At 45.7% G+C, this 14,528-nt stretch overlaps 1 protein-coding gene and 1 long non-coding RNA gene across 39 annotated transcripts in view; one reads left to right on the top strand and one right to left on the bottom strand.

Moving 5' to 3' along the window:
- Window positions 1-14,528, top strand: part of ARVCF (ARVCF delta catenin family member) — a 589,425-nt gene that overhangs the window by 566,556 nt on the left and 8,341 nt on the right. For 37 of the 38 annotated variants that reach the window (XM_083717050.1, XM_083717047.1, XM_083717021.1 and 34 more), the window contains 4 exons: window positions 4,509-4,620; window positions 6,022-6,112; window positions 7,262-7,315; window positions 11,893-11,984. In XM_083717050.1, the coding sequence (XP_083573176.1) occupies window positions 4,509-4,620; window positions 6,022-6,112; window positions 7,262-7,315; window positions 11,893-11,984 (349 nt within the window). Of the gene's footprint in view, window positions 1-4,508; window positions 4,621-6,021; window positions 6,113-7,261; window positions 7,383-8,443; window positions 9,393-11,892; window positions 11,985-14,528 lie in introns of those variants that run through there. The other variant, XM_083717049.1, reaches the window with a different exon arrangement.
- LOC310834317 lies at window positions 6,015-12,755 on the bottom strand. The gene is made up of 3 exons (XR_014559182.1): window positions 12,193-12,755; window positions 9,071-9,260; window positions 6,015-6,150 (listed from the first exon to the last, which is right to left on the bottom strand). It is a non-coding gene; the product is annotated as an uncharacterized lncRNA (long non-coding RNA).

The raw sequence follows: 14,528 nt of genomic DNA, 5'->3' as shown, positions 1-14,528 counted from the left end.
GTCAGATAGTTGCTTATTTTCTTGACATCTGATGGGAGGGCATTCCACAGAGCGGGCGCCACTACCAAGAAGGCCCTCTGCCTGGTTCCCTTTAACTTCTCTTCTCACAGTGAGGGAACTGCCAGAAGGCCCTTGGCACTGGACCTCAGTGTCCGGGCTGAACGATGGGGGTGGAGACGCTCCTTCAGGCATTCTGGGCCGAAACCTAGGAATCTGTCTTATACCAAGTCTGATCAATCTTTCATCTGGCTCAGTCTTGTCTACACTGGCTGGAGCTCTCCAGGGTTCAGAGAGATGTTCCTTACTCCCGTCCCTGGAGATGTTGCAGAGAGACCTCAAGGCCTTTTGCTTTCCAAGCAGATGCTTCACGTCCCTTCCTTTTGGCCCCCACCCCACCCCTGTTGCTACTGCCTGTTGGCTTCCTTCCACTTTGAACCCAGCCAACACCACCAATCAAAGAAAAAGAGGACAAGGCGGCACGGAGAGGTTATTTGCTCCTTGCACTTGTCTTATTGTCTCTTCTGACACCAGCTATGCTGGAGACACCTGACATCTCACTTCTTTAGTCCTTGTCCTGGGCATTAACGTTAGCTCAGACAGCATCCTGTATACCTGAAGGAGTGTCTCCACCCCCATCATTCAGCCTGGACACTGAGATCCAGCGCCAAGGGCCTTCTGGCGGTTCCCTCATTGCAAGAAGTGAGGTTACAGGGAACCAGGCAGAGGGCCTTCTCGGTAGTGCCGCCTGCCCTGTGGAACGCCCTCCCACCAGATGTCAAGGCAATAAACAACTATTTTATTTTTAATTTTTTTTTTAAAAATGATATTTTATTCAATTTTCGCAATAAAACAATAAGTAAAAAGAGCACAGGGAAAAATACAAAAAAGAAGACACAAAAATACAAAAATACATGAAATACAGATTAACATAAGAAGACAATAAGAAAGAAGGAAAAAAGGGGGGGGAAACGAAAAATCCCTCTTTTTTTTATATCTCTTCTTTAGTTAACATATTTTCCTGACTTCCTCACGCCTCCCTTTTTTGTATTCCACTTAGAAATTAGTTCAGCAAGTTCATCTAGAAACAACTATTTTACTTTTAAAAGACATCTGAAGGCAGCCCTCTTTAGGGAAGTTTTTAATGTCTGATGATGTATTGTTTTTAATATACAGTTGGAAGCTGCCCAGAGTGGTTGGGGAAACCCAGCCAGATGGGCGGGGTATAAATAATAAATTATTATTATTATTATTATTATTATTATTATTATTATTATTAAAGCATTTGCATTGAACAAGGAGCATACCAAAGGACGTCTTTTGTGGGTGTGGGTGTCTCTTGTCCTAGGATAAGCTAAAGAGGTCATGAAAAGCACAGATCGAGAGGATAGGTTGCCAAGTCTGGGCTGATGCTCTGGGCTGTTTGGGTTAGCACACTGCTTAACTTCCCAAGACCCAGGAGCACCATTGGATTTGCCCAAGTGCCTATTTTCTGAGCTAAGCATAAGAAGAAGAAGAAGAAAAGTTTTAATTTGATATCCCGCCTTTCACTCCCCTTCAGGAGTCTCAAAGCGGCTAACAACCTCCTTTCCCTTCCTCCCCCACAACAAACACTCTGTGAGGTGAGTGGGGCTGAGAGACTTCAAAGAAGTGGGACTAGCCCAAGGTCGCCCAGCAGCTGCATGTGGAGGAGCGGGGAAGCGAACCCGGTTCACCAGATTACGAGACTACCGCTCTTAACCACTACACCACACTGGCTCTCTAAGCACTAATTGGTGTACAGTCAGACCTCATGTTACGTTTGCTTCAGGTTGTGCGTTTTCAGGTTGCGTCCCGCGGCGACCCGGAAGTATCGGAAAGGGTTACTTCCGGGTTTCGTGCTCGCGCATGCGCAGAGCCATAAAATGACTTCATGCTCATGCACAGAAGCGGCGAATCACAACCCTCAGATGTGGGTTGCGTTCTTTTCAGGTTGCTAACGGGCCTCCGGAACGGATCCCGTTCACAACCAGAGATACCACTGTATTGGACTTAAATATATATTTGAGCTTTAAAGAACACTCCCTGTGCCTCTGCAGGAACTGATTTTCTTTTCCGAGCCACAGAAGGACTTTTCAGGGCTCTGATGCTCACCTCCTCTACAAGAGTTAGGAGCGTCATGCTGACCATCATATTCCTAAAGCAGGAAATGAAATAATTCTGGGACATCTGTGGCTTCCAATCTTTGCGTTTCATCTTTTGGTTGCGCAGCTGGAGCGCTTAATGCACATGCCGTAACTGCTTATCGTAAATCACCGCCCTTAATAGGTTGAGTTGACTTCAGAGACAAGATCAATAGAACGAAACGATCAGTCATCTCGGGACAGATTCCCTTGTTGCCTGCTCTATTCCTCAGCATCAGGCATGCATTTATCAGGCATCATCATTTAAGGAAATCCAGACATTTATTGGCAGAGTGGGAGACGTTTGTCCTTTCACAACATTCCATTATATGGATGGCAATGATAAGGCTGTTAACAAAATAAACTGCCCCAATGTGCAACGATCGTAAGGAGATGGGCAATAATCTCAAATAGCTCTCATTTGCACCACAACAGTGCTAGAGAGAAGCTGCCTTTTGATGGTGGGGCTGAAATATTTTTATTTTTGCATACACTAACCCAGGCATAGGCAAACTCGGCCCTCCAGATGTTTTGGGACTACAACTCCCATCATCCCTAGCTAACAGGACCAGTGGTCAGGGATGATGGGAGTTGTAGTCCCAAAACATCTGAAGGGCTGAGTTTACCTATGCTTGCAGTCTAACCACTTTCATGCTTTGTGGGTTTTTTGAGGGGGCATTTACTGAGATCTTTCACAGGTGCCATAGGAGGTCCTGGTGGGCACGCTGGTGCCCGTGGGTGCCAGGTTGGCAGCTACACTTAGTAGTCTTGAGTGGAACTGCCACCACCACCTTTCCCTTTTTGAGGCAACTGGAAGGGAAGCACAACTAAGTATCGCAATGAAATAATTACTGTGAGTTTAAGCATTTGGTCTGTTATTTTGGCCCCGAGACCATTCAGCTCCTCAAATTACTCCATAGGAGTATCTTGGTAGTACAGCCATACCGCAAGTTACATTTGCTTCATGTTACGTTTTTTCAGGTTGCATCCCACAGCGACCCGGAAGTACCGGAAAGGATTACTTCCGGGTTTCACCACTCGCGCATGCGCAAAAGCGCTAAATTGCACTATGCGCAAAAGTGCCAAATCACACCACGCACCTGCGCTGATACGGCACTTCAGGTTTCAGGCTTTTCATGTTACGAATGGGCCTCCGGAATGGATCCCGTTCGCAACCAGAGGTACAGTGGTGCCTCGCAAGACGAAATTAATCCGTTCCGTGATTCTCTTCGTCTAGCGGTTTTTTCGTCTTGCGAAGCAAGCCCATTGACAGCTTAGCGGATTAGCGCTATTAGCGGTCTAGCGGCTTTTAGCGATCATCTGAGAAGCGGTTTATCAGCGGAACAGCTGATAAGCGGCTTAGCGCTTAGGGAAAGGGCAGAAAAAAGCGAGAGAAAAATGCGGGAACTCGCAAGATTTTTTCATCTTGCGAAGCAACCCCATAGAGAAATTTGTTTAGCGAAGCGCCTCCAAAAACGGAAAACCCTTTCGTCTAGCGGGTTTTTCGTCTTGCGAGGCGTTCGTCTTGCGGGGCACCATTGTACCACTGTACATGCCCAACTTACAAAATGCAGAAAAACCCAAGCAAAAAACAAACAAGCAGATATATAATGACTACTTCAATAAAGGAAACAGAAATATAGGGACAGAGTTAATAATGCCTGAAGTGTAAACTTTGTCTTAGGCTATGTATTATCTGAAGCCAAGATCCTTAAAGCTTATTTCGCAGAAATGTTGGTCAGAAGCTGCTTTCTCCTGGCTTACAATTTCAAGGCATGGCATGGATGCAAATATTTCTCAAACTCATCACAGGCAGAAGCGAGTCAAAAAGGGCAAAGCCACATTCCAGAGCCTTAGCAAGCAAGACAAGTAAACTGTTAAATGGGAGAAGTTATATTTATATTTAGGGTTTCATGAAAATCCAGGGGATCGGATGAGCTAAGCAGTTTCTACCTCTTCCTTACACCCCAGTTCCATCCAATCACATTTGAGGCATTGCTTGTCATTCAGTGTGTGAGTACCCCAATTTTTTTTGCAGGCACCAGCAGTGTTGAAAGCAGGGCTGTGTGTGACCATCCTTCAAAGCGTCCCGAGCACAAATAATCATGCCTGAGCAATAAAAAGGATGTATGCAGGAACCCTAAGATAAATGTCATAAACATGGTCGTGAGAACTGGCCCTTTGTAATAGTTTCGGATTCAAGAGAATGGCTGACCAGACCCTCCAGATGCTTGCATTTGTTAATGACTTAAATTGTCAACAGGCTTCAATATCTGAATTTGTCAGACTTACAACGTTTGCTTCTTTGCCCACTTTCTTCTCCCCACGCCCCGCCCCCTCCAAAACCAGCCAGTCTTCCAGGGAAACGAAAGCAGCCTCTCACGTCCTTCAGATGACCTGGAGTTACAAAGAGCTACGGAGCGTTTTGCAGAAGGAAGGCTGGAACAAATCCCATTTCCAGGTGAAGGCGACTGCAGAGGTCTGCTTGAGAGCTATTGGAGCAAATGGGGTTGGGAAGGCGAAAAGCGAGCTTAGTGGTTGCATGAGTCTGGGAAGGGAAAGCTCAATGGGATTAATGTGGGGGTTGTAAGAGGTTGCGAGTGGAGCAAGCAGAAACACAGCTCTAATAAATAACATTTGTGAAAGCAACGTGGTAGCCAAATAAAGCACCAAACTGCTGCTAATTAAATGTTGTCATGGAATTCCACTCAATATTGATCCAGAGCAGAACTCCAATGTATAGTTAGCAGAGGAAAAAATTAAACACGTTGCAGGATTCTCCCCAAAACAGACTAGAGGCAATTAATATCTCATCCAGCAGAGCTTTACTGCTACTGAAGTACAAATGAGCATAATGGTCACAAATCCAATACATTCAGGATTGGCACTGTCCATAAGAATTCCAATTGCGGCAGACTTAAATTTACAATAATTTACAATAAGACTTGGGACGCAGGTGGCGCTCTGGGTTAAACCACAGAGCCTAGGCCTTGCCGATCAGAAGGTCGGCTGTTCGAATCCCCGCGACGGGGTGAGCTCCTGTTGCTCGGTCCCTGCTCCTGCCAACCTAGCAGTTTGAAAGCACGTCAAAGTGCAAGTAGATAAATTGGTACCACACCGGCGGGAAGGTAAACGGCTCTGGTTCGCCAGAAGTGGCTTAGTCATGCTAGCCACATGACCCAGAAGATATACGCCTGCTCCCTTGGCCAATAAAGCGAGATGAGCGCTGCAACCCCAGAGTCAGCCATGACTGGACCTAATGGTCAGGGGTCCCTTTACCTTTACCTTTACAATAAGGCTTAACCAGGCGACCGACAAAAGTCATCGCAAGGCCATAATCAAACCACGCAAGAAAGGGGGTGGGTGGGCTGGGAGATCCCGCGAAATGGAGGCAAACAAGGAGGATGCTTCCCTGGCCGTGCCACATTTAAACAGGCGTAGCCACGCCCCCCAGGCAAACCCGATTGGCTGACCCGGGGCGTGACACGGCCGGGGATCATGAAGACATGGGCGGCGTTCCTCCGCCCCCTCCAGGGTCGCTGCGAGGACCCGGATTCCCACCCACAAAGCAGTCCCTCCTAAAGGGGGGAGCTGACTTCACCTGCCAGGAAAGTAATAGAGCAGCGTTGTCACAATTCCGTCCGTCCCCCCCATCCCAGTAAGACCATAAAGCACACAAGCTGGAAAAATGAGCTCTCAGCATGCCGACTTATTGCTGACTACCGCCGTACTAAAAATAGGAAGTAGGACGCAGATTGGTTTTGTTGGAATGAGCGTTTCATGATAACTTTCTGAAGCGGGTTTTGCTTTCCGCTCTGTTCCCTGCGAAGCTGCTGACTCTGGCGTTTTCCTTTTTTTCCAGTCTGCGTCGGCAACTCCTAAGGGATCCAAAGGCACCTCGTGCAAGTCTGGCTATGACGACAGCACCCTGCCTCTCGTGGATAAAAGTCAAGGTCTGTGCTCGTCCCAGAGGGGCCCGTCTTGAGCTCTTCTAAGCAGTCGTGTGAAAATGAGAAGATACAAGGGGGTCAGGCTGGACGCGATGCCAAACATTCATTCTAACGTGTTTATTCAATAAATATATATTCCACCTTTCCTCCCAAGGAGCTCATGGTGGCACAACCACCCTGCGGAGTAGGTTAGGCTGAGATAACATGCCACTTTAAACAGTCACGGCTCACTGCAAAGAATCCTGGGAAGTTTGCCTGGCGCCTTCATTATACACCTTTAGGCGCCAGGCAAAAACGTTCCTTTTTAACCAGGCCTTTGGTTGATTTGATTGACATCCTATGTATGCCATTTTAAAATGTAGGGTTTTTTTGGGGGGGGGTATTGTGTGGCTGTTTTTATTTTGATTATATATTTTGTGGCTTTATATTTTGATTTTGTTCTGTGAACCGCCCTGCAACCTTCGGGTATGGGCAGTATATAAATTCATCATCATCATCATCATCATCATTATTATTATTATTATTTGCCTCATGGAGCTACAATTTTCAGAGTGGTTTAATGGTCAGACCCTCACCCCAGGGAACTCTGGGAATTGTAGCTCTGTGAGGAGACTGGGGCGGGGTGGGGGAGCTCCTAACTACTCTCAGGACCTCTAACAAACTATATGGAGTTATCTGTGGAATCCGTGACAGTTTAAAGAGTATAATAGTGCTTTAAATATAAATAGTGCTGAGAATTGCTAGGGAGCCCTTGTTCTCCTCGCAGAGCTACAATTCCCAGAGTTCCCTGGGAAGAGGGATTGATGGTTAAGCCGCTCTGAGAGGAGAATAGGCATCTCCTAACAAACTACCGCACCCAGGATTCTTTGGGAGGTTTTTAATGTTTGATGTTTTATCGCTTTTTTATTCTTATCAATATTCTGTTGGGAGCCGCCCAGAGTGGCTGGGGAAACCAGATGGATGGGGTATAAATAATAAATTATTATTATTATTACTTTAAGTGGGTTGGAAATCACCAGCCTGTAAACATTTGCTTTTAGCACACGCTCCCTCCACTCAGAAAATTCTTGCCTCCTTCCCTCTCCCTGCGGATTGTGAGGCCTGATCTGCCTCTCCAGTAGACCAACTAGTTTCTATTCTTCTCTCCTGTAGATAACGAGAAGACTGGAAGTCGGGATATGATTCCTATGGATGAACTTGGGCCAGGTAAACGCAGTTACGGATCAACCTCTTCTGTCTTTTCCCCATAGTGAAGCTTTTCCCTCACAAGGGAGTTCAGCTTCTCAAGAATAAGTGCTTTCAGGCGTCTGAACTTGACATTTAGAGCTGATTTTTTTTATCTTTCCAAAATATCAATAGCATTTTTAAGCGTGCGTGTTTGTAAAAATGTAAAGAGGCAGGTAGAAATATAGATATGTAGGTGTGGGCAGCTAGTCTAATTTTATGTGGCCCTCAAGATAGGGATGCGTGAACCCTGACAATCATGGATTCTCTCAGTTTCTCAGTTTACTAATCTTAGGTTCAGTTCCCCATTTCCAACATCAGTTTGTGCTTTTGTTTTTCTTTACAGAGAGTCAGCACTTCAGTGCAAAGTTCTCCTGATATGCAAATTACTGCATGCATTTTTGTCTATTATACATATTTTTTGCAAGCAATTTTCCATAAGTTACTGTGTTTTAGTGTGTGTACGTATGTTGTTTTCACTAATGTTGTACACACATTAGTTCACTAATTTTGTACACACTTTACCTAGTGTATGAATTACTGTATTTTTCGCTCTCTAAGACGCACCAGACCACATGACGCACTTAGTTTTTGGAGGAGGAAAGCAAGAAAAAAAATATTCTGAATCTCAGAAGCCAGAACAGCAAGAGGGATCGCTGCGCAGTGAAAGCAGCAATCCCTCTTGCTGTTCTGGCTTCTGGGATAGCTGTGCAGCCTGCACTCACTCCATAAGATGCACACACATTTCCCCTTACTTTTTAGGAGGGAAAAAGTGAGTCTTATAGAGCAAAAAATGCGGTACTTGGTTGGAGAACTGCATAGCAAAATTCGGAGAAGCACCCATTTCAAAGGAGGACTGCGTTTCAGTTTGCATGTTGTTTCAGGAAGTGTAAATTAGGTAGATTTGCTTTTCAGTGCAACTGAATTTGAACTGAAGACAATTTCTCCTCCATCCCTACCCTTGGCCTAACTTCAGAAATGGCCTGGAAGCAAAATATCCTTTCCTTAGCTGCCCACTGGGCTTGGGAAGAAGAGTGAGACGAAGGGCTATCAGATAAAGTGTGTGAGAGAAATGGGGACGGGGATGCCAGAAAGAGAAAGAGGAGTTAGAGTGGCAGAAGGAGAAGGGAGAAGATTTTGGGTACCACCACTTTGGAATCTGGCTCCACTTGCTTCAGCCCCACCCTTAATTGGCAAGTGAAAACGGCCCTCCACAGGAAAAAGAAACAACTACTTGTCAAAATTAAAAATTAAAAAATAGTCCAGTAGCACCTTAGAGACCAACTAAGTTTAGGTATAGGGGACGCAGGTGGCACTGTGGGTTAAACCACAGAGCCTAGGACTTGCCGATCAGAAGGTCGGTGGTTCGAATCCCCGCCACGGGGTAAGCTCCCGTTGTTCAGTCCCAGCTCCTGCCAACCTAGCAGTTCGAAAGCACATCAAAGTGCAAGTAGATAAATAGGTACCACTCCGACGGGAAGGTAAACGGCTCTGGTTTGCCAGAAGTGGCTTAGTCATGCTGGCCACATGACCCAGAAGATATACGCCTGCTCCCTCGGCCAATAAAGCGAGATGAGTGCCGCAATCCCACAGTCGGTCACGACTGGACCTAATGTTCAGGGGTCCCTTTACCTTTACCTTTTAAGTTTAGGTATAAGCTTTTGTGTGCATGCACACTTCTTCAGACTGTTTTTTAATTTTTAATTTCGACTGCGTCAGACCAACACATCTGCCTACCTGAATCAACTTGTCAGTAAAGCATGATTATTTAATTGCATTTTCTGGTAATCTGCTCTTATGGTCTCTTGCTCCAGCTTGTGAAGAATCACAAGTTTGAAAGATCTCAATGATACAGCATCATTCTAGAGGCATTTTGGGAATTGCTGGTGTGGGGGCATTGAGAAGGAAACAGGATTGTACAGGAATCCTACAAAAAAAAAATTAAAGATGAAACAGATGAGTTAAGGGGCAATTGTAGGGGCTGCTTTCACGTGTAATTCAGAGGGTTTGTTATTTTTTTAAAAAATTATATTAATAAACAAAATAAGCCAGAGAAAAAGAGCATAAAGAAAAATACTTTTACAGCAGGTTGAAATCAGCATGTGGTTGGACATCATCACTGAGTAGTTTGCAGATTTTTGAACTAATTCAGCGAACTTGGTTAAGTTCATTGGTTAAGAATTAGTTCATTCCAAACAATGTTCATTCCAAATGATGGCCACTAATATTTACTGCAGATAATGCTACGCTAAACGGTATGGCTCCATTTACAGCTGGTTCCTATGTTTTAAGTCTGCGCTGATAAAATCCAACATCTAAGAGTTTCAGATTTTCAACTGGAATAAAAAGCATTTAAAAATAAATAAATAAATAAATAAATAAATAAATAAATAAATAAATAAATAAATGTTAGATCCAGCTTTCTCATCTATGAGAAGGAAGGTTGCGTGCGTTTTTAAAAACCAAGTATAGCTCCTCTTGAAACCTAAAACTGTAACAACAGGAAGGAAAAAGATTCTCTTGTGTTGCTTTTCAAATACCTCACTTCAAACCTTCCAGCCAGCGTGAATAAGCTGTGAATATGTTCCTTGCTTAAGGGAAAGCTCCGATATACATCCTCTCGGTGGGAAGAGATTCACTTCAAATGAGAGTGCACTGCAGGGTGACCATGTATTAACCAGCCTGGCAGTGTAATGCTGAGGATCAGAAGCTACTTTGCTGGAACATATTAGTTATATACCCAGAGTAAAAAGGGTTTTCCATGCATTGTGAATTTAAGAAAGACTTACGGAGGTGTAGAGGGAAACTGGATTTCAAATGCAGGCAACGGCAGATGGTAGGATTAAGAACACCATCATAGACCTATTAAATGAGGCTGATGGACCAAGCTAATGGCCCGTCCTGTTCAGCATCCCATTCTCACAGTGGCCAACCAAATACCTGTGGAAAAGCCTGCAAGCTGTGGGAATGTTCAGGGATGCAGGAAAGGATATATTGTCTGATAATAGCCTTTCCAACTTGTGTTAACAAGTTCACAATTTAGCAGAGTAACATTCCCCTTTTTAAACTTGGAGTGGATGCGTTTGCTGAGGCTCGCTAAAGCCTCTGTTCTGGTATTTTCCCCTTATTCCCTCATAAAAGATAAGACACGACACAGTCTTCTATAAAAGTATTAAAAGGTTTACTCACACATCATTCTGTTCACAATAGGATCCCAGAAGACAGACTTAGCTTAGAAAAGTAACATATACCTAGAAACTATCTTGTAAGAAGACAGTCCCTTTGTCCTCTCTTGGCTGGAAGCCAAGAGGGCATCTTTGGCTAAGCAGATGTTGCTTTTGTCATTGCCTGCACAGGTGAGGCCACACCCACCTCTAGTCACATGCAGAGGAAGTCTGTCCCAGCCCAGAAGGAAACAGGAAGTTTACCTGCTGGCTGGACAAACATTTCTCCCCATGTGTAAACATGTTCACTCTAGGAATGTTGTACTTGACTGCTCTTGTGTTTCACATCCCACACAAGCTGGGCATGAGGGCAACAGCACTCTACCCATCTGCAATTCTCAGCAACTGGTATCCAGAAACACTATGCCTCTGACAGTGGAGGGGGCACATAGCCTACATTGACAGCCTTGTCCTCTGTGAAACTGTCTAATCTTCTAAAGCCGTCTAAGTTGGTGGCAGCCACTGCCTCTATCAAGCTTGAGGTGGCATATGTGGTTTTCCATCTCCCCATTTTATCCTCTCCTGCCTGAACAGAGGAGCAGCCTGAACTCCCTCCGCATCTACAACGTCCTTAGGGTAGTGTGAGGGGTTGTGACAGGTATTTGTGGAGGTGGTCCTTCAGGAGAGGGGCTAGAGACCCATTTCCTAGGAGGCCTTCCCTTTTAAAGTTAGGGGTGTCTGAAGCCAGTGGACCTCTGAATAGCCTGGCAGGTTTGTGGGGCAACAGGGAATCCTCCATTCTGCCCAAGTGCTCAGATAGCATAAGAGCATAAGGATGACAATGGCTACCCTTTGAAAAGACCTTACAGGTGTTCACCTGACATCCTGGGACCAAAGGGTGTGGCAGCACTTTTAAATGATAAACTTGCACATAAATTAAGAATGGCAGGAGGAACCAGACAGACACACATTTGTGGGGTATCTAGTTCGTTTGTGAATAATCTAGATAACAAAAGACAGGTCGTTGAAGTCTATTCTTAATATACAGACATTATAATATTTTAGTTTCATTGGACATTACATTTCTGCAATCCAGGGAGAAGATTTGCTTTTCAGCTAAGGCAAAGTAATTTTGCTGCATTGTTTGGGGCAATTTGTTCTAATGTATCTAGAGAAACAATTTTTTAAAAAATAAAAGAAAAATACCTACAGATGCTAGCAGTGGAACGACATCTTTGTATGTGTGTGTGGCCATGTTCTGCTAGTTTTGGGGTGGGGTGAAGGTTTGTATCCAGTGTGATGCTGTTTTTGAAAGAGTGGAACGGGCACCCATTTAATGCCATGCTGCCATTGATGCCGCAGATTCCTTTACAGCCTCCTGTCATTCCTCTGCAGATGGCTACTCGACCATCGATCACCGGGAGAAAGAGCGAAAATACAAAGCCAACGACAACATGGGGGACGCGTCAGAGAAAGAACCACTAAAAGTAAGCTGTGTTATTCCGAGTTGCACATCAGGCATTTGCAATGTCCCCCCCCCCCCACCTTTTAATGGAGTTTTGTGGGCCAATGTAAGGCAGAATTAATTGGAATTTTCTATATAGAGGTGCAGAGCTCCCCTTTGAATATCCCCAGCCATCACGGCTCTGATAATACCATCTGCTCATCTACAAAGGAGAAGATACTAGGCCTCACCTCCTTGCCTTTGGCCTCCGTGTTGCTGCCGCTGGTGCCTGCGGTTTTCAGTAGCACTGAAGATCAGGGAACCTGTTGTATTCATTAGCAGTGAAGATCAGAGAATCTACTGTATTTGTTGGTAGTGAAGATCGGAGAATCTGTCGTTCTCCTCTGTGGTGTTCCCAACCCTCGTACAAGACACCGTGCTTCCTAGAAGCTGGATTTTCTGCTGTGGAAATTTTGATATAAAGAATGGGCGTAAAATGAAACCTTAGGTTGAAACCTGGGCGTTGGCCCACCCTCCACACCACCTGCCCAGCCTGTTGGGATGGCAAGGGGGATTCCTGTGAGCCACTGTCTCACAAGGACCTCTGCTTCCCTTTACTCTCTTAGAATGACCCTTCATCCTTGCAGTTCTAAGAAGAAGGGAGTGTGTCCCCTCGCTCCATATTCCAAGGTCATTTCCTTCACAGGAAGTTTGAGTGGAGGAGGAAGAGCTCTTGGGGCAAGGCATTTCTGTGAAAAGCTAAGACCGAGACTCAGGGTGACAGCAGCAGCCATGTTTGACGGGGTCCTGGGCGAAGTGTGTTCTAGTGAGCCCCCTTCTTATTTTGGTTTTGCCTGGCATCAGTGGCGTAGCGTGGGAGGTGCAGGGGGGGCCGGCCGCACCGGGCGCAACATCTGGGGGGGGCGCTCGCACTCACAGCTCTCTGCCCCTACCTGGCTCACTCAGGGTTAGGGGGCGCAAATTACTTGCCTTGCCCCGGGTGCTGACAACCCATGCTACGCCACTGCCTGGCATCATTAGTTTCTAGGACTGGGTGGCGGAGGGCCAGTCTTTTAATGTCCCTGGGAGACATTTCCTCCGCATGATGCTGCGTCAAGAGGCATTGTGTGGAGTTAAAATGGCAGCTGGACTCAGCCACCTGGTTCTGCTCAGACCACTGAGTTGGAGAATAAAAGCAAAGGGTGGACCTCAGTGGTGGGCCCTGCCAGGATTTTTGGAGCCAGTGGTGCCATGATTTAACAGCTCCTTACATATAAGGCACACATGGTTTGCTTTTGTTCTTTGTTCTGTTGCTTTCAGTTCCTCCATTTGGAAACCAACCCCAACCTTAAAGTCTATAGCTGTGCAGGAGACTTTGTCCTGAGAATAGTCACTACCAGCACCTCTGCTCCCTTGTGGTTTCTGTGGTGAGAAGAACTGGAAATGCATGCGAGTGTCTGTGCAAAACTAGGCGAGGTTGACTCCGCAGGCTTGTGCTCAGATATAATCTGGTTTCCCATCCTTCCAACTTACTGGTGGACATGGAACATAGAACCACCAGGTTCTGTGGATTCCACAACACTTATTCCCTATGTTATGGGTTCCAGTGTCCCTGGGAAATGATAAAGCATCTACTTACTACCAGAGAAGCCAGGGACTGCACCTGGGATCTTCTGCATGCCAAGCAGGTGTCCCTAACACTGACCAGCAACAAATCAATATGGCTTCTGCCTTCGGAAATCTCCTTTTATCTGGGCTCTCGGTCCTCTGCCAATATGTCAAGCTGCACTCGTCATCTTCTCTCTTTTTTTGTCCTTACGGTTTTGCAATTAGCATCCTGCCCTGGGGAACTTTGTATCATTCAAGTTGCAAGGATTGTTTCAGCTCAGCAATTTTGTCAGGGGCTTTTTAATTTTCATCTGCCCGCCTCGTTAGGGTAATCCCTCATCTTCCCAGACACACTCCCAGTGGCAACTCCAATAAGCCGCTTGCTTTATTTAGCTGTGCTCGAGAGCCTTAAAGCTGTGGTGTGATCGCAAGACCCGCTGCCCTCCTGACCCGCTGCTCTGCTTTCCATATGAAGTTCCACTGGGCAGCACTGTTAGTGGATGAAGATTACAGTTGTGCGTGGATTAAGAGACCTCAGTGACCCTTAGAGCTGGTTGTGACCCAAGGACACAATTGTCGTTGATACCCATTTGGCCTGACTGCGATTTTCTCCTAAGCCTGTGCTTGGCCAGGAAAGGGGACTTACTGTATTTTTCGTTCTGTAAGATGCACCAGACCACAAGACGCACCTAGTTTTTGGAGGAGGAAAATAAGAAAAAAAATATTCTGACTCTCAGAAGCCAGAACAGCAAGAGGGATCGTTGCGCAGTGAAAGCCACAATCCCTCTTGCTGTTCTGGGTTCTGTGATAGCTGCACAGCCTGCATTCGCTCCATAAGACTCACACACATTTCCCCTTACATTTTAGGAGGGAAAAAGTGAGTCTTATAGAGCAAAAAATACGGTACTAGCTATCCCCTTTCGGCCCAGGAGAGCAGCACACAGATTGCACCTGCCTTTTGTGTCAGGAGCACAAAAGA

The sequence above is a fragment of the Podarcis gaigeae genome (genome assembly GCF_964106915.1).
Source record: "Podarcis gaigeae genome assembly, chromosome: 16".
In the NCBI taxonomy this organism is placed as follows: Eukaryota; Metazoa; Chordata; class Lepidosauria; order Squamata; family Lacertidae; genus Podarcis; species Podarcis gaigeae.
Note: the sequence above shows the minus strand (reverse complement) of the source record. Positions and strands in the feature narration are given on the sequence as shown.